This window comes from Stegodyphus dumicola, chromosome 6 (assembly GCF_044657685.1).
Source record: "Stegodyphus dumicola isolate Sdum_Otavi_A_Nest chromosome 6, ASM4465768v1".
NCBI classification, from domain to species: Eukaryota; Metazoa; Arthropoda; class Arachnida; order Araneae; family Eresidae; genus Stegodyphus; species Stegodyphus dumicola.
The window spans coordinates 158,140,786-158,157,774 of NC_140773.1; the positions used below are offsets into that span (position 1 = coordinate 158,140,786).

Here is a 16,989-nt window from a genome sequence, read left to right on the forward strand (position 1 = left end):
AACGCTACGTCCCGCAATTTTTAAATCTGTAGACCTTTTCAATGTGTACAATACTTAGTACATTATTTTGATAAATCTCGTAGGGTTCAACCTGCGTTTGCAATGTAAGCGGAAAAAATGTAATTATTTACAACATCACATTAGAAACCTCAAAAATAACAGTATTTCTCCACTATTTAATGGATGTTATTATACATATAAACCTTCCTCTTCAATCACTCTATCTATTAAAAAAAAAAACTGCATCAAAATCCGTTGCGTAGTTTTAAAGATTTAAGCATACATAGGGATATAGGGACAGAGAAAACGACTTTGTTTTATACTATGTAGTGATTATTAGAAAAAGCCGTTATAATGGAAGGTATAAGCTAGGCTAAAATTATCTTTACTGATTCTATGGCATTTTAGTTAATGTTGCAGATTGCGCTGTTTCTTAAACTTCTAATTGGATCAGGCTTATTATTTTTTGCACACTGTTAGAGCAATTTCATAAAAATTAAGCTTGAACTTTCGATTATGTCAAAAAGAGTTTCCAATTCTGGAGCTGCCAAAGGATCTACAAAGTGAAAGCATGTTTCGATGTTCATCAAACAAAAAGTGGAATTGCTGCAAAAAATGGATAAAGGTACATCCGTCTCAAAATTATGCCAGGAGTATAAGGAGTAAGTCTACTGTAAATGACATAAGCAAAAAGAAAAAGGAATTTTTTGAATTTTCTGTGGATTTCAACACCCCACTTGAAATGAATAACAGAAAAAGGGTTTGTTATGCTAAAAGTGACAATCATGACAAAGTGATGATTGAATGGGTCAGACCGCATTGCAGCGAGGGCGTGCCATTGACGGTTCCAATGCTAATGGCTCAAGTCAAAATATTTCATGAAGAAATGAACTTAAATACCGAGTGCACATATTTGAAAGGTTGGTTAACCAAATTTAAAAATCAGGTTGGTTAACCATGGTATAAGACAATTAAAGATTTCAGGTGAAAAAGCTTCAGCTGATACTGAAGCTGCTGAACAATTTGCAGATGAATTCATTAAAGTCATTAATACTGAAAAGTTATCTCCAGAACAAATTTACATTGCTGATGAAACTGATCTTTACTAGCAATGTGTACCATGAAATACCTTGGCAACCTCTACAGAAAAGGCTCCAACTGGTGTCAAAGATTCCAAAGTGAGACTAACAATTTTAGCGTGTGCAAATGCTGCAGGAACGCACAAGTGCAAACTTTTCGCAATCGGAAAACACGCACGACCTCGAGCATTTAAAGGAGTAACGATTTCCCCCGTTATATATTGTGCAAATAAAAGAGCATGGATGACACAAGCATTGATGAATGATTGGTTTGAAAATCCTTTTTGTACCCGAGGCTCGGCGACATTTGAATTTGGTTGGTTTACCTGATGACTCAAAAATAGTCCTGATTGTTGACAACTGTTCGGTGCATACTTCATTTAAAGTTTTAGTGAAAGATAATTTATCCATATTATTCTTCCCTCCAAATTGTATAAGTCTATCATTCAGCCTATGGATATAGGAATAGTGCATGCACTGAAATGCAAATATAAAGTAGCCTTTTTAAAAATCTATATTAAATTTCTTGAACAATGGCAAGACTATTCAAGACTTTTTGAAATTTTTTAGCATAAAATCTGCTGTGTGGAGCATCGCAAGATCGTGGGTGGATGTGTCTCCAGATATGTTAAAAAATGCTTGGCATAATTTATGGCCAGCTACCATATTTCATGGTGAAGACGATGAAGATGATAGCCACGAATTTGAAGGTTTCTAAATCCAGAAAATACCCATTCCAATAGTGAAGTGACAGAGAGGATATTGAAAACGAAAAAATTTCGATTGACAAGTTAGTCGGTATTCTAGACACAGCAATTACAGGACTTGAACAGTGGAACTTTGCAACTGAACAAGAAACTATGTCTGTTTATAGAATTAAAGAGAAAGTATTAGCACAAAAAACGAAGCAACTTAACTTACATTGAAAGAAATGTTTAATAAAGTAAACAAATAAATATTAAGTTTTTTTTTTTTTTTTTGTAAATTTTGATATCCTTTAGATCGTAATTGCTCTTTATTTCATAAATTAAGATTTCATATTTTTAATTGTATAATTTCTGCAAGCCATCTTACCAGATTTAAATTGATGATCTATAATCCGGAAAAACCCCTAATCCGAAATCGCCGAAGTGCCTACGAGTCCGGATTACGGACTTTGTACTGTATAATTAACACATTTCTTATTTTGTAACAGGATTTTTAGCCATTCATCATAGGAATAGATATCTTGCCTTCCAAAAAATGAAGTCTAACATATGCGAGAAAAAATGCCTCAAAACTCAACATTCTGTCATACTTGCCAACTTCCTAAGATTAAAATTACTAACATACTTAGAATAAAATTTTTAAGATTTCGAAAAACCAAGATTTAGAAAAACTGCAAAATGAATTTTATGCAGAAAACTAAAACACATCTAAATATTTCAAAATAATTACCCAAAGAAAAACTCTTATCATAAAAATATATAAAAGGAGACAGATGTTACACAGTGAAATTTATTGTAACGGATTAAATTGGTAAAAATTTTTGTTGACGCCAGAGGCACCATCTGTGAAAAAAATGTATAATATTTGTATTCTAAAGAGATGATGCAGATGTTTGTTTTATAGCGTCACCTTTCGGCCACTTGTATTGAGTTTTAAGTGTGTTCTGAGAAGCTGAGATGTTCTGAGATGTGAACTAACTACGCGGCTTTTTGAGAAAATAATAAATTTTCATATACAGTACATTTTTGAATTCTTGTGTAAAGTGATTTACTTTAATTATGAGTTTTACTGAGCTATTGAGGGGCTCATTGTTGGTCCTTAACTTGCCGGAGTTATAGCGGTAGTGAAAACATGTATTCCAAATTCTTTGGAATGCGAGTCAAATTCAGAAGACAAGTGTCGTGGAAGGAAAACTTGCGGATTACTTTTAAATAGAAGGTACGTGGCCTTAATTGTAATAAATGCATAATTGAAAAAGTAGTTTCAAAATATTTAAAAGTGCAAAAAATGAAGATTTTATAAGCATCTTGCTGTAAAGCTGAATTTAGACATTTCAGAAGAGAAAACTATATTAGATTTAATTGATATAATTAAAAACAGTGAAAGATATAAAAATTACCCTATATTACTTGAAGGTATAGCAAATAATATTATCGACGAAAGAAAAAGTGACAGGAGCCAACTGCTCGAACTTGAGAAATTGAAAACGGAACTAGAACTTGCGAAGCTGCGACTAGACACAAAGAGTAAAAGTCTCATGGAAAATGAGAAAAGCAAAAATGTAGAATCGCTAGACTCTGTTATTAAAAGTATACACACATTAACAACTAAAATTCCAATAAGACCAGAAGGTTGGAGTTATTTCTTTTCATCTTTAGAAAGGGCGTTCATTTCTAAAAATGTTTCAGAGCAATTTAAATTGGAAATTCTTCTAAATCTGTTAGAAGAAAAAGCCACAAATGATATTAAATACATTAAAGATGACAAACTAAGAGATTATTCGAAGGTTAAAGAAATAGTGCTAAGAGAATTCGAACCGCCCCCCCGCAATTTGTTTAGAAAATTTTAGGATGACAAAACGAAGGATGAATGAAACTTATGTGCAGTTCATGTCTAGATTAACTACAAGTTGGGATTATTAATTGAAATTGAGAAAGGTAAATGGCTTTGAAACATTAAAACATTTAATGGTATTTGATAAAATATGTCAAACACTTGATAAAGAGGTATCATGTTTTATTAATGTAAGGCAAGGAAATTCCTGGTTTAAACCTGTAGAATTGGCTAAGGAGATATTATAAACCAAAGAGAAAACCTGTCAGTTGATAATTCTAGATTAAGCAATAAAAACAGTTATCCAAAAATGTGTCAATGGTTTTTCCAACTGACGTAAAAAATTCAAAATGCATTTTATCATGCAATGAAATTTATCCTTTGTACAAATGCCCTGTTTATAAAGACATGACAATTAACGATAGAGTTAAGCTAGTGAAATCGAAACAATTATGTTTCAACTGTTTAGGAAATCACAAAGTGATTGATTGCAGCAATAAAATCTCTTGCGGTATTTGTAAAAAGAATCATCGTGTGACTTCATTTTCCTTGCGAATAAAAAATAAACAAAGAGATGGTTTCGTCATTTGAACCTCTGCAAGCTAAGGCGAGTACAGTCAAATACCGAAAATCTGCCGACCTGAAATCCGCCAACTCCTGAAATCCGTGTTGCCTCTCCGAATATAAACATTCAGTTTATAGGTTCCGGAAACCGCAACATTGAGTACGAAATATCGAAGAAAAAAATACTTAATAATGATGTCATAATTACTGAATAATAATAAGTCAAAACGGAAATACCAAATTATTGACAAAAAAGTTTAAAAAAATAAGATAGGTTTTTTTTCCCCTCTAATCTGCATCGAGGTAAAAAAGCAGACGATTCCCTCAACTCTTTGTACAAGTTCACGATACACGTTGTTGTATTTTCTGAGCTTTGTTATTTAATTTCACGAGATTGTTTAGTGCTGCCTTTTTTAATACGGATATTTTGTGGATAAATTAAGAATATTTTAAATTTCAGCCCTTTTTAATACAATGACAGATAAGAAATGCACTTGTGATTTTACTGCTTGCAATGTTGAAAAATGTAAACACGTTGCATTGACGGTAACGCAAAAAGTGCAAATTCTGCAAAAGATGGAAGCAGGTGCTACTCCTCAATTTATAGCAGAATGGTATGGAATTGCGACATGACTGTGTATGATATACGGAAAAATAAAGAAAAGCTGTTGACAGCAACAGTGATTCTAACACTGGAATCCAAAACAGGAAATCTTTCCATGAAGCGAAATCGGTAAACCTCGATGCTGTGTACATATAATACAATTAATAATATAATCAATTTATATATGTAATAATAACTTAATGCATATAATAAATTATTGCAATAATGTATATAATAATTTAATTAAATGTATCTAATATGCCTTATTCATTTTGCACTTTTAATCTGAATATTATGCTTTATCTTTTTTGTCCTGAAATCCGCAAAATCCTAAAATCTGCACAACCTCTGGTCCCAAGCTTTGCGGATTTCTGGAATTCTACTGTACTGATCAAAATTTATTCTCAACAATGTGCAATCTCGTGAACAAATCAAAAGCCATCTTACTCAGCACTTCTGTTTGTTTAATTAAAGATGCATCAGGTAACTTTTTTAAAGTTAGAGGTTTGTTAGATGTCGGTGCCAATTCAAATTTTATGAGTGAAAGGTTAGCAGATTTGCTTAAACTAAAGGGAGAAAAGACTAACATTTCTGTATCGGGAATAAATAAATTGCCTTTGAATATAAAATCTAGAGTTAGTGCAACTATTCTAAATAGACACAAAAGTTTCGATTTAAGTTAAAAATTTTTGTGGTGCCTAAAATTACAGAATATACGCTCTCTAGGCCTCTTGAAATGAATGTTTCATCTTTAGATAACATCAATTTTTAGACAGGCCCAATTGAATTTCTTGTAGGTGCAGAACATTTCTATCGGCTTTTAAAACCAGATCAAATATCCCTTCAGGATTAAAATTTAAGATTACAGAATAGTGTTTTCGGCTATGTTGTAAGTGGGACTCTTCCTGCTAAAGGGGAAAGTAAATTACATTGCGGGCTTATTACAGATAATTTGGAGTTAGAAAGAGCAGTAAGGGAGTTTGGGGAAATAGAAAATGCAGAGAAAAAGTCTGAGATTTCTAAGAGTAAAGAAGCAGAAATATGTGAAGAGCATTTTCTCAAAATCTATTCTAGGACTGAAACCAGAAAATATGTGGCAAAGGTGCCATTTTAAAGGAAGACCCATCGTGTCTTTGTGAATCTAAGAAAAATGCTGTGAAATGCTAAAATTCTTTGTGAATCGCTTAGGTAAAGAGCCTAAATATTGTGAATTGTACAAGACTTTTATGAAAGAGTATTTAAGTTTGGGTCATATGCAAGAAGTAATTGAATTTGAGAACCAGATGTAAAATATTATATTCTGCATCATTGTGGGTTTCACCCTGAATCAAATAGTACACCCTTAAGAGTCGTATTTAATGCAAGTACATTAACTTCTAATGGAAAATCATTAAATTGTTTACAGTTTAATGGAGGTATTACTCAAGATGATTTATTAGCCATTATGCTGAGATTTAGGGAACATCAGTTTGCCTTTGTAGCAGAACGTTTCTATGAAAAAAATCTATGAAACATTTCTATGAAAGAAAATGTATCGGATGATACTGATGGATCCTATCCAACGAGATTTGCTAAGAATTTTATTTAAAGTGGAAATGCATGATCCAGTAAAAGTGCATAAATTACGTACTGTGACATATGGCACAACTAGTGCACCTTTTTTAGCAATAAGATCAGTGCAGCTGTTAGTCAAAGAAGAAGGAAATGACTTTCCAATAGCATCTTCGGTATTGTTGCAAGATATCTACATGGACAATGTCCTAACAATAGCTTATATCATTGCTAGCTAGAGCAGGCATGGGGCTTCACAAAAGGTCAGCGAATAATTAATTTACGTGCGATGAGATTACAGAATCTGATTATTCATTCACTAATGATACTAAAACTTTAGGTATACTTTGGAAACCACTACCAGATTGTTTTGGGTTTAATGTACTAATAGACCAAAGTATATACCAAACGAGCTGTGTTATCTCAAATAGCAGGAATATTTGATACCTTAGGTGTGATAGGTCCAATCATTACAAGGGCTTAGTGCTTTTACAAAATTTATAGTTGTTAAAATTAAATTGGTGTGACACTCTTCCTTTAATGGAAAATGTCAAGCAGAAAAGCTTCCTTAAAGGCTTTAAACCTTATCAGGATCCCAAGATGGATCCTGAATGAATGGTCTGTGAGTGAGGAGAGTTACATGGATTTGCTGATTCTTCGGAAGTGGCATATGAAGCGGTCATCTATGTGAAATCAATCAATTCTTATGGTGAATCTGAAGTTGAACTTCTCATTAGTAAATCCAGGGTAGCGCCTCTAAAGTGTATATCGATACCGCGTCTCAAACTCTCTGCTGCTATATTATTAGTTAAATTGATGAGAAGAGTCTTAAAAGTACTAAAACTAGAGGTTTCTAAAACATTTTTCTGGACTGATAGCACCATTGTACTAGCATGGTTAAGAAAGGAGTGTAAAGTTCTCAAAACTTTTGTTGCTAATCGAATATCAATCATCCAAAATTTATCCGCAGTTGAACAGTGGCATCACGTTCCATCTAAACAGAACACTGTGGATCTCATATCAAGAGGTACTGATCCAGTCAAACTTCAGCTGTGTGAACTGTGGTGGTGTGGTCCCCCATTTCTTCTACAACCTGTGATGACAGAGTGTCAAGCTGTTTTCCTGAGGAGACTGCAGAACTATATTTTTGCGAATTAAAACCACCAATAGTAAGTGAAATATGTGCACTTATTAATACTTCTGAGTCTTTCGATATCATCAATAATTGTTCATCTTACAACAAACTGCTAAGAGTAGTGGCTTGGAGCAAGAGATCCTTGCATAACACCAGGCACCCATTGTATGCTACGCATGGAACTTTGACCACCAGTGAACTTTCTAGTGCTGTATTGTGAAAAATGTTCAAAGGACTTCATTTGTGATAGAAATCTAATGCTTAGAAAAGGATGCTCCTATTCCTAATACAGTCAAAAGTCGTTAATCCGGATTCGTCGGGACTTCGGCGATTCCGGATTATCGATTTTTCCGGATTATAGATCATCAGTTTAAATCTCGTAAGATGGCATGCAGAAATTCTAAAATTAAAAATATGCAACCGTCATTTATGAAATAAAGAACAATTATGATCTAAAGGGTACCAAAATTTACAAAAAAAAAAAGCTTAATATTTATTTGTTTACTTTATTAAACATTTCTTTCAATGTAAGTTGTTTAAGTTGCTTCGTTTTATGTGATAATACTTTCTCCTTAATTCTATAAACAGACATAATTTCTTGTTCAGTTACAAAGTTCCGCTGTTCAAGTCCCGTTAATTGCTGTGCCGAGAATACCGACTAACTTGTCAATCGAAATTTTTTCGTTTTCTTTAACCTCTCTGTCACATTCTTCATGTCTTTATCCATTTTTTGGAGCAATTCCACTTTTTATTTGTTGGACATCGAAACATACTTTCGTTTTGTAGATCCTTTGGAAGTTCCAGCATCGGAAATTCTATTTGACATAATCAAAATTTCAAGTTTACTTTTATAAAATTGCTCTTACAGTTTGCAAAAAATAATAAGCGGGATCCAATTCGAAGATTAAGGAACAATGCAATCATTAACATTAACTGAAATAGATAATTAGATAATTTTAGCTTACACCGTCCCTTATACATTAAACGCGCAGGCGAAAACGTATTCTGCACACGCATATGCGCAGTAGTCAAGGTCTTACGCGCACGCGTAAAACGCCTGTGCGCATGTGCCAACGCGGCGCATGCGCAGAAAGTTTTTAGCTTTGAGGTCCGGATTATGGGTGTCCCAATTAACGACTTTTGACTGTAGTAGTAAACAATTGAATTTGTGTTCATTTCTAGATCATGATGGAATACTCAGAGTGGGTGGCAGACTAAAAAACAGTGATTTAAGTGAAATAAGAAAACATCCTATGATTCTACCAACTAAACATAATTTTACTGTAATTGTGATTAATCATTTTCATCATGTTCTTTACTTTTATGCAGATGCTGAAACAACACTACCACTTGGAAAAAGCAAATTTTGGATTGCTTCTGCAAGAAATATAGTTAATTGTATGATTTGTAAAAAGATAAATTCCAGGTCTGCACAGCAACAGATGGCTGATTTACCAGTTGTGAGAGTGACCATATCCAGAGTTTTTGCTAGAACAGGACTCGATCTCTGTGGTCCATTTGTGGTAAAAAATTTTGTAGGTGGAAGTAAACAGGTAAGAAAAGTATTTGTATGTATTTTTGTATGTTTCACTATGAAAGCCTCACACTTTGAGATTGTAAATGATTTAATAAGTGCAGTATTTATAGCAGCACTTAAACCCTTTATTGCCAGGTGAGGTTAACCCTCAGATATTTTCAGTGACAATGGTAGAAATATTGTAGGTGCTCATAGAGAATTAAGAGCAATTCTAAAATCTTTATTTAAGGATAAAAGTGAGGAAGAAATCAAAATTTATTTAGCTACTGAAGGCATAAATTGGCATTTTAATACTCCTCACTTTGGAGGTTTATGGGAAGCTAGCGTGAAATCCCTTAAATATGACTTGAAGCGTGTAGTGGGAAAAACAATTTTAACTTACAAAGAATTTTTGACTCTTAATTTTTCAAATTCAATCTGAACTTTTGAGTTCAGCTTTTTGGAGAAACTAATAAACTTTCATATACAGTCCATTTTTGAGTTCTTATGTAAAGTGATTTATTTTAATTATGAGTTTTTCTGAGCTATTGTTGGGCCAAATTTAAATCAACTGATTGGTGCCAGGCAACTTAAAAAATCAGACCTTTGAGCTGTTGATTGATATTAAAAATTCCCAGATATTACGTAGCAAAATTTAATAAAAGGGAATGCATTGGTAAATACTTAAATTTGATTGAAGAAAAATCCTGCCACTGTATCCTCTCCAGGCATAGCTAAAGTACCTTGAAAATCTCCTTGGCATGTCCTGGGGCCTCAGTGGTTGCTGGGCTAATCTAACTTTAACCAAATCATATCACACAAAATCTATTCATAATCTGATGCTCTTATTCCAAACACATTCCAAAGACACCTAAGTAAAATGTCTTCAATTTCATATAGGTTCATTAAAAAAATTAAAATTAACCCCAGCCTATTATTTTTACCTAAGCCCGCTGAACCAAATACAGCCAAGAACTCCAGCAAAATAAAGTTTAATATCAATAAGAAAAATTTTGTTTTTCAAGTCTTTTGTTTAATTCTAAACTAAGAATTTTATGCACACAGCTCTTATTTTACAACAGGAACAATCCCCCCTTTTTTTTGTTCTTTTTTTGCACATGAAGAAACCTGAATTTTTTCTCTCTTACACACAAGGGAGAGGAAAGCTAACTCCCTAGTTTTTAATCAACAGAACTCCACATCAAACCTTTTTCTCCTGTTTTTACAGTTAAGCCAACTTCCCCTGGACTGACCCTTCGCAAACAGCTGTTAATGATACTCTTATTATTGTTTTTTTCTCTTACAGTGAGCTATACTAAATTCCTGAATGCAGAGAGCTGGGATTAAAAGAATTAAAGATTTCAAAAAACCTATTCCTAATTTAAATTCATTAATAATTAATAATTAGTACACTAATTAAAATTACTATCCAATTATATTTATATGAAACACAAATTAAATGTCAAAGTAATTAGAGTATTTTTTTTTTTTGGCTAAAAAGTGAATTGAAAACTATGCTTTATAATAGTTAATATCTTATTTATTTTTCAGAATTAAAACATTTAAAAATAACAAGTCACTTGAAATATTTTATGTTAATGTTAGTTTTAAAAAATATAATTTTAATATATTACTGTTATGTTAATGACAAGTTATGAATGTCATTATGCATGTAAAAAAAATCACAAAATTTGCAAACCACAAAAAAAATTTTTTTTAGAAAAATTTATCTTGAATTCACTACTGTGTTGATAAGTCACTAAAATTAGGAATGCATGACAAAAGTCATATTCCAAAAAAGGAAAAGTATTTTCAGACTATATGCATTTAAGTGGAAAGAATTCAAACAATAACTTGAGTGTCTGTCAAGAGCAAGCAAATCAAATAAATATTTGGCCAGAAATTTCCAAATTAGAAGTTCATAATACCTTTATAAAAATTAAAAATTCATAAAAAATATTTATTTATAAAATTAAAATTGTAAAACTGGAACAGGTTTTGTAAAGACAAAATTTTTTTATAAATGTTTGAAAATATGCACTTTTCCTAGTGGTCTAGAGATACAGAAGTTGAAATTCTCCATGTAAATGTGTGTCCCTTGCCACATTTATACTTTTTAATACCAGCCGATACTGTCAAAATTTCCCTCCTTATTTTTAAAAATTTTCTAGATTTTTGATAACACTAGGTGAAAAACTGATTTTTATTCATTGATGTTTTCATCTTCTTGAAGATTGTTTTATTATTATTGTGACCTTTAAGAAGATGAAGGTTTTGTCATAGTTCATACTTCAAAAATGGCATATCAAAAATGAAATATTAATGCAGACAGATAATATTCTTGCTGGTAACACTCGTTTTAAAATGTTGGATGAACAACAGATCAAGCAACTAGAAATTTTCAGTCAAAGATGACTGTCAATTTCTTATTGTTTAAAATGCTAATTTGCAATGGCTGTGTTACAAGTAACATGATTTAAATTTCATATTCATCCAAAATGCTAATTCTTACTCAAAATGGCAGTTATAAAGGAGAGCCAGACATATGAGCAAAATTAAAGACCTTCAACCAATTTTGGCTGAAATTAAATACAACCTGTATTAAATGCTAGATTTTCACATTTAATTCCTAAAAAGAAGAAATAACACTTTCACTACATACTGTGCAATTAATTATTATTATTAATATTAATTCTAAATTTTTAGTAATAATTCTGGATTTTTTAATATACATTGAGAACAAAATAATTTAAAGCTCAAAGCATTAGAAAAAAATTATTAATAAAAAAAGCCTGAAAAATATAATTACCATTAAAAAAATCAGCATGAACAGACTTTTCATTTGCAGCCAAGTCCATTAACAGGCCACTAGATCCTCCAGCCTACAATGGAGATGATACAATACAAAGTTAATATTGTTGCGTGCGTTCGGGTTCGTTATGAAAGGAATGCACAAGTCCGATGAAAAATGAACAAAAATTTATTATTATCACAACAAAATTCTTAAATTTTCTCAAATTATGATGCAGTATTACAATATCTCACAGTAGTTATCTTTTAACTACTCAAATGTCCAATAGAACATAATTCAAAACAGCTAAAGAAAGCTAATCCGCGAATTCGCTACAATCAACAAGGGCAGTTTTCTAAACAACAACAAACTAAACAACTACTACGAACTGAGATGCTTTCCTCCTTTTATAAGATTTTTAAATCACGCGCTAGAATTCTCCAGTACTTTCTCGAAATCTAAAAGAGATATTTATTTATTTAATGCACGCGCTCTTGCATTTTCAATTTTCCGGCTTAGCTTTCTTTTAATATTCGTCACGCGCTGCACTGCGCGAGCAATAAAACCATTTAATTTATAATTGAACTAACATAGCTTTCTAAATACCAAATTCGTAACAATATTATATTTATTTAAATAACACAAGAAAATAAAAATGCAAAGACACATAAGACTTGTGTTTATAATTTCATCACATAATTATTAATAGAAATTACTTAAAAGTATAAATGTAAATGAAAGCAAACTAATCTATGTGTTATAATTGGAAGAACTGCTAAAAATTTCCATACCTTTTCCTAATTAATATAGTTTTGTGAAAAATTATTAAATGAAAATACTTTCATAAAAATATTTAAATATAATTTCAGATAATTCTTATTCATAGAGTTTTAATTGAAAACTAAGATGAAACTTAAATTTACACATTCCATAATATTTCGCAAAATGTATGAACAGTCTCATTTCAAAATAACAGATCAGATGCCACCTGGATTACCAAAACCTCATAAACAGCAATTTTAGATTAAAAATTATAGATGTAAAGATATTGCAATTTTTACAAGACAGAATATTCTTTATGGTTCCTTTTTATATCTTACTGAAAGTGGTTGCGTACCAAAAAAATAATAATAATGCACAAATCATTTTTCTGGTACATCTTTTATTAACTCAATAAAAGTATGTATTACTTTAGCTATATTTACTTTAATTTGTATTGGATGGAAGTTAAAAATCAATTTTTTAAAAATAATAATTAATTCATTAATAATCATTCTATCTATAACACAGTAAAATATTTTAAACATGCTTTTAATTTTGACCCCTACCCTGAATTAATTGTCTTTGTCATAATATTTCTCTGTCAATTCAGCATTGAAATATTGTCAGATATAATGCATTCTTGCTACTTGGAATCCAAAAGAATATTTATTAGCAGAAGAGGATCTGGATACCAATAGGATGATAAATACTTTTTTTTTTTTTTTTTGGTACTATTCCGTTTTGAGGACCGTAAGAAATTGCAGCAAAAATGTATGCGCAAAAGCTCCAAATCTAGCAAATGTGCCCATTGAACAGCACGCCAAATCTAGCATACGCGTGGATTTCAGATTGCATAAGTTTATATAGTTCTATATTTTTAAGACGCCACTGAAATACTAGTTTAATTTTTAAATCTTTTTTTGATACCTTATGGATTTAACAATTTGGGAATTGCCCATGACGAAAAGTGTGCAATAGAATTTTGGGCAAAGTTCAGAATCACCCACTGCTTGGCGCATTTTTAAGAATTGCACATACTCGGTATCCATGTACACATCGACCTATTTTCACTTAAAAAAGTAAAAGAAAACTGACAAAAGTTCAATTGTTTTTACCCTTGTAAAAAGCGACAAACAAATAAGTGGGCGATTCTGCACTTTTCCAAGAAAGGAAAGGCATCATTCATTATAGAAAATTACGTTTGAACAACCAACGAGATGAAACTATGCTTTAGCGATAACTCGGTAGCGAAATAGAGATGCAGGCATCCATTTAGTTATGTTTAGCAATTTTTATATAAATTATAAGAATCTATTTACTCTTATGCTTCCAATCAGTCATGTTTAGCCTTTTTTATATAAATTATAATAATAAAAAAGTATTACATGAAATTAACCTTTCATCTAAATTAAAACATCAATCTTAGATAGTTACTTACTATTATACTTCCTTTCTTGCGTTTGGGTTGCCGCAGTTATTTTTGGCAGCACTGGCATCAACAATAGTTTGGCGATTTTTTACGGCCCTCAAAACCAAATCGTACCTTTTTTTTCTTTTTTTAATGCCACTTTACATTATCGTGGCAGTTTTGCTAACTCGGCATTTGAAAGCTTCAGCGAACCTTGTAGTACCAATTATACTTTTTTCTTTTCTCCTTTTAACATAGTATTTCTCTCGAAGATAGTTATTCCAATCTATTATAATGTCGTTTATCACTCATAATCGTCACAATTGGCAAAATTTGATTGAATTTACTTACTGCAAAAAAAGGAAATAATCTCAAACTGAAATACTTGTGAAATTTTCACGTTAATGCATTTTTACTAGGCAATATTTTGGAGTCTATCAAGCACTTCATAATATGGCACATAACATTCTACATAACATCATATTCTGAACTTTAAGGCATTATCCTTAAATGATTGTTAATTTCTCACTTATGTCCAAATCTTTTTATTCTCCCTTGTGCACAAAAATTATTGTTAACAATAACTGCAAATATGATTGTTGGTTACTTAAGACTAAAGGTACTCATTAAATCAGATAAATGAGACGCCTCACTTGAATTCACGAACAAGAAGTTTCTTTAAAGGCATAAAAATTTATTTTCAATTATTTGCAACAAAACGCTTCATTATAAACTCATATCTATTTTTAAAATCTTTGAAATACTGTTCTAATTATAATCTCGCGATAAACTGAGGCATTGCTACTCTTTTTCAAACATTAAAACTGAGGTAATTTACTTACCATAAGTGGTGCAACATTTTCCCACTTGAGTTTTAGAATCTTTGGAAGAAAACTCAACAAAATATAAAGATTAAATGTAAACTTTCTAATATACATGAAATATTAAAATATTTAATGTCTATTTCAAGTCAATGTTCACATTATTCTATTTGCATAAAACGTATTTGTCTATAACCTTGTTTTAAGTATTGCACAGCTACTGTGTAATTCTTTGGAGGGGGCAGATAAAAGAATTTTCCACATCTTAAATAAGATAAAAGCTTCTCACCCCTGAAACGAAAGGAAATTATGGCAAGGTTCAGTTGTTCCAACTTCTTGATTTCTTTCAAGTGTTTCCAAAACCTAGAGCAGTCAATTAGTTTGCTATCGAATTGATGGAATAAAATTTCTCAAAAACAGAAATCTAAAATTTGGCAATGGTCATCATTTGCAAGTTTGAATTCTACTTCTTCGTAAAAGTCCCAATACTTTTGTAGTTTCAGCGACAAAGATGTTTTCCTTTCTGACATTACAGGGGACAAAAGTGAATTACTTTGGCATAGCTTGCAGCTGCACTAGATTCACTTCTATTGAAATGATTGGAAGAAAATGAATACATACTGCATTAAAATTATTAGACTTTACAAAAGTGCACTCAACTGCCATATTTTTTTACCATTGCTGATTTTGTCTAGGTCGCACATATCATTGGTAGGAAGATCTTGAAAGAACGAAGATGGTTTCAAAATTCTTAAATCTGGTTCTTCTGATACGTATGTCAAAGGTCTATTATTCATAATTGATTCACACTGGCAGACGAAAGTCAAGAGTTCTTCGTAAGTCAAAGATTAATGTCCTAAGTTTTTTCTGAGGAGATCCTTTAAGTATGCCGATTAGTCTTTCCAAGAATCTTCCCCACCATGGGTGATGGTGCGTTGAGCTTCTCTTTGATTTGACTAACTTCAACTTCTCTTTGAATTTTTGTCCAATCAAGCTGTTTTAAGGAGGAGTTATTCTTAATTTGGCTTGGAGTAGCTGCACCTTTACAGTACTATCAAAATATTTGCATTTTAAGGTTATTTAGATCAGAAGGTGTAAGGCCTGGATTGGTATCATTTTGTCCTTTAGAGGAAACCAGAGGCTGACCAGATGATGTGAGGTCTGAATTCCTGTTCTGAGAATTAGGAACTGTTGAAGACTGAGGGCTGTCAACTGTTCCAACACCTTCATCATTGGAGGCTGAAATAGAACAACCATCATGTGATAAATTTTGAGAATTTGGAGAAACACCCTGAAAGTCTGTTCCAAAACCTTCGTAAAGGGAAGGTAAAGGATCCCCACTGTCTGTAGGTATCACATCATAAGTATCACAATATTCTTCCTTTTCTGATTCTTCCTCGATAAAATCAGCTGCAGCAGGATCAGAAGGTACCAGATCTCTGTTCATAGTAGGCAGCAACAACCAACCAGAAAAAGATAATGTGCATTTATTTGACACAAAATCTCCCTTATGTCCCACAATTTCTCCTTCTGTATCAAAGATAATAGCCCCTTTCTTATCATCTTCCAAAACTAACAGCAACACAGGTACAAATACACTTTTCATAAGCTGTGTCTTCCTACTTCTTATTTACAGTATTTTGGGGGGAATTCTTTCTCTTTAAACAACTTAAATTCTTGCCAAGTTTGATTTCAGTACACAAAAACGGATCACTTAATTTTTCTTCTTTTTGTCTTTTTTTTTATTTGGCAGTTTTTTCCTATTTTGTTGTTTTGCTAATTTCTGATGCAACTGATTTGCCAAATTGTATATGTATTCCACCTTTTTACCATATATACAAGAACTTCCTTAAAGCAGCTGAAAATTTGGGGGACCCTTCCTTGAACCAAATTTGTTAAATAATCTTGCAGCAGCTCAGCAATGTTGACACTGAAAGACTCAGGATCTTTAATGGGATTCAAAAGTTCCTTGTAATGAGCTTCAATATTTGGTGGAGCCATAATTTTAAACCTTTTCTAGCTTCTTGTCACCGTTCCAATTAAGCCACCCACCTGGGGACGCCAAAAATGTTGGTTACTTTAGACTAAAGATACTCATTAAAGCAGATAAATGAGATGGCTTGCTTGAATATTTAAAGGCATAAATATTTTATTTTCAATTATTTGCAACAAACCGCTTCATTACAAACTTGTATCTAATTTTAAAATCTTTAAACT

At 31.9% G+C, this 16,989-nt stretch overlaps 1 protein-coding gene across 1 annotated transcript in view; it reads right to left on the minus strand.

Moving 5' to 3' along the window:
• LOC118189286 (COP9 signalosome complex subunit 9) overlaps nucleotides 1-16,989 on the minus strand; it is a 39,617-nt gene that overhangs the window by 12,451 nt on the left and 10,177 nt on the right. The window contains exon 3 of the mRNA XM_035359865.2: nucleotides 11,800-11,872. Coding sequence (XP_035215756.1) covers nucleotides 11,800-11,872 — 73 coding nt within the window. The remainder of the gene's footprint in view (nucleotides 1-11,799; nucleotides 11,873-16,989) is intronic.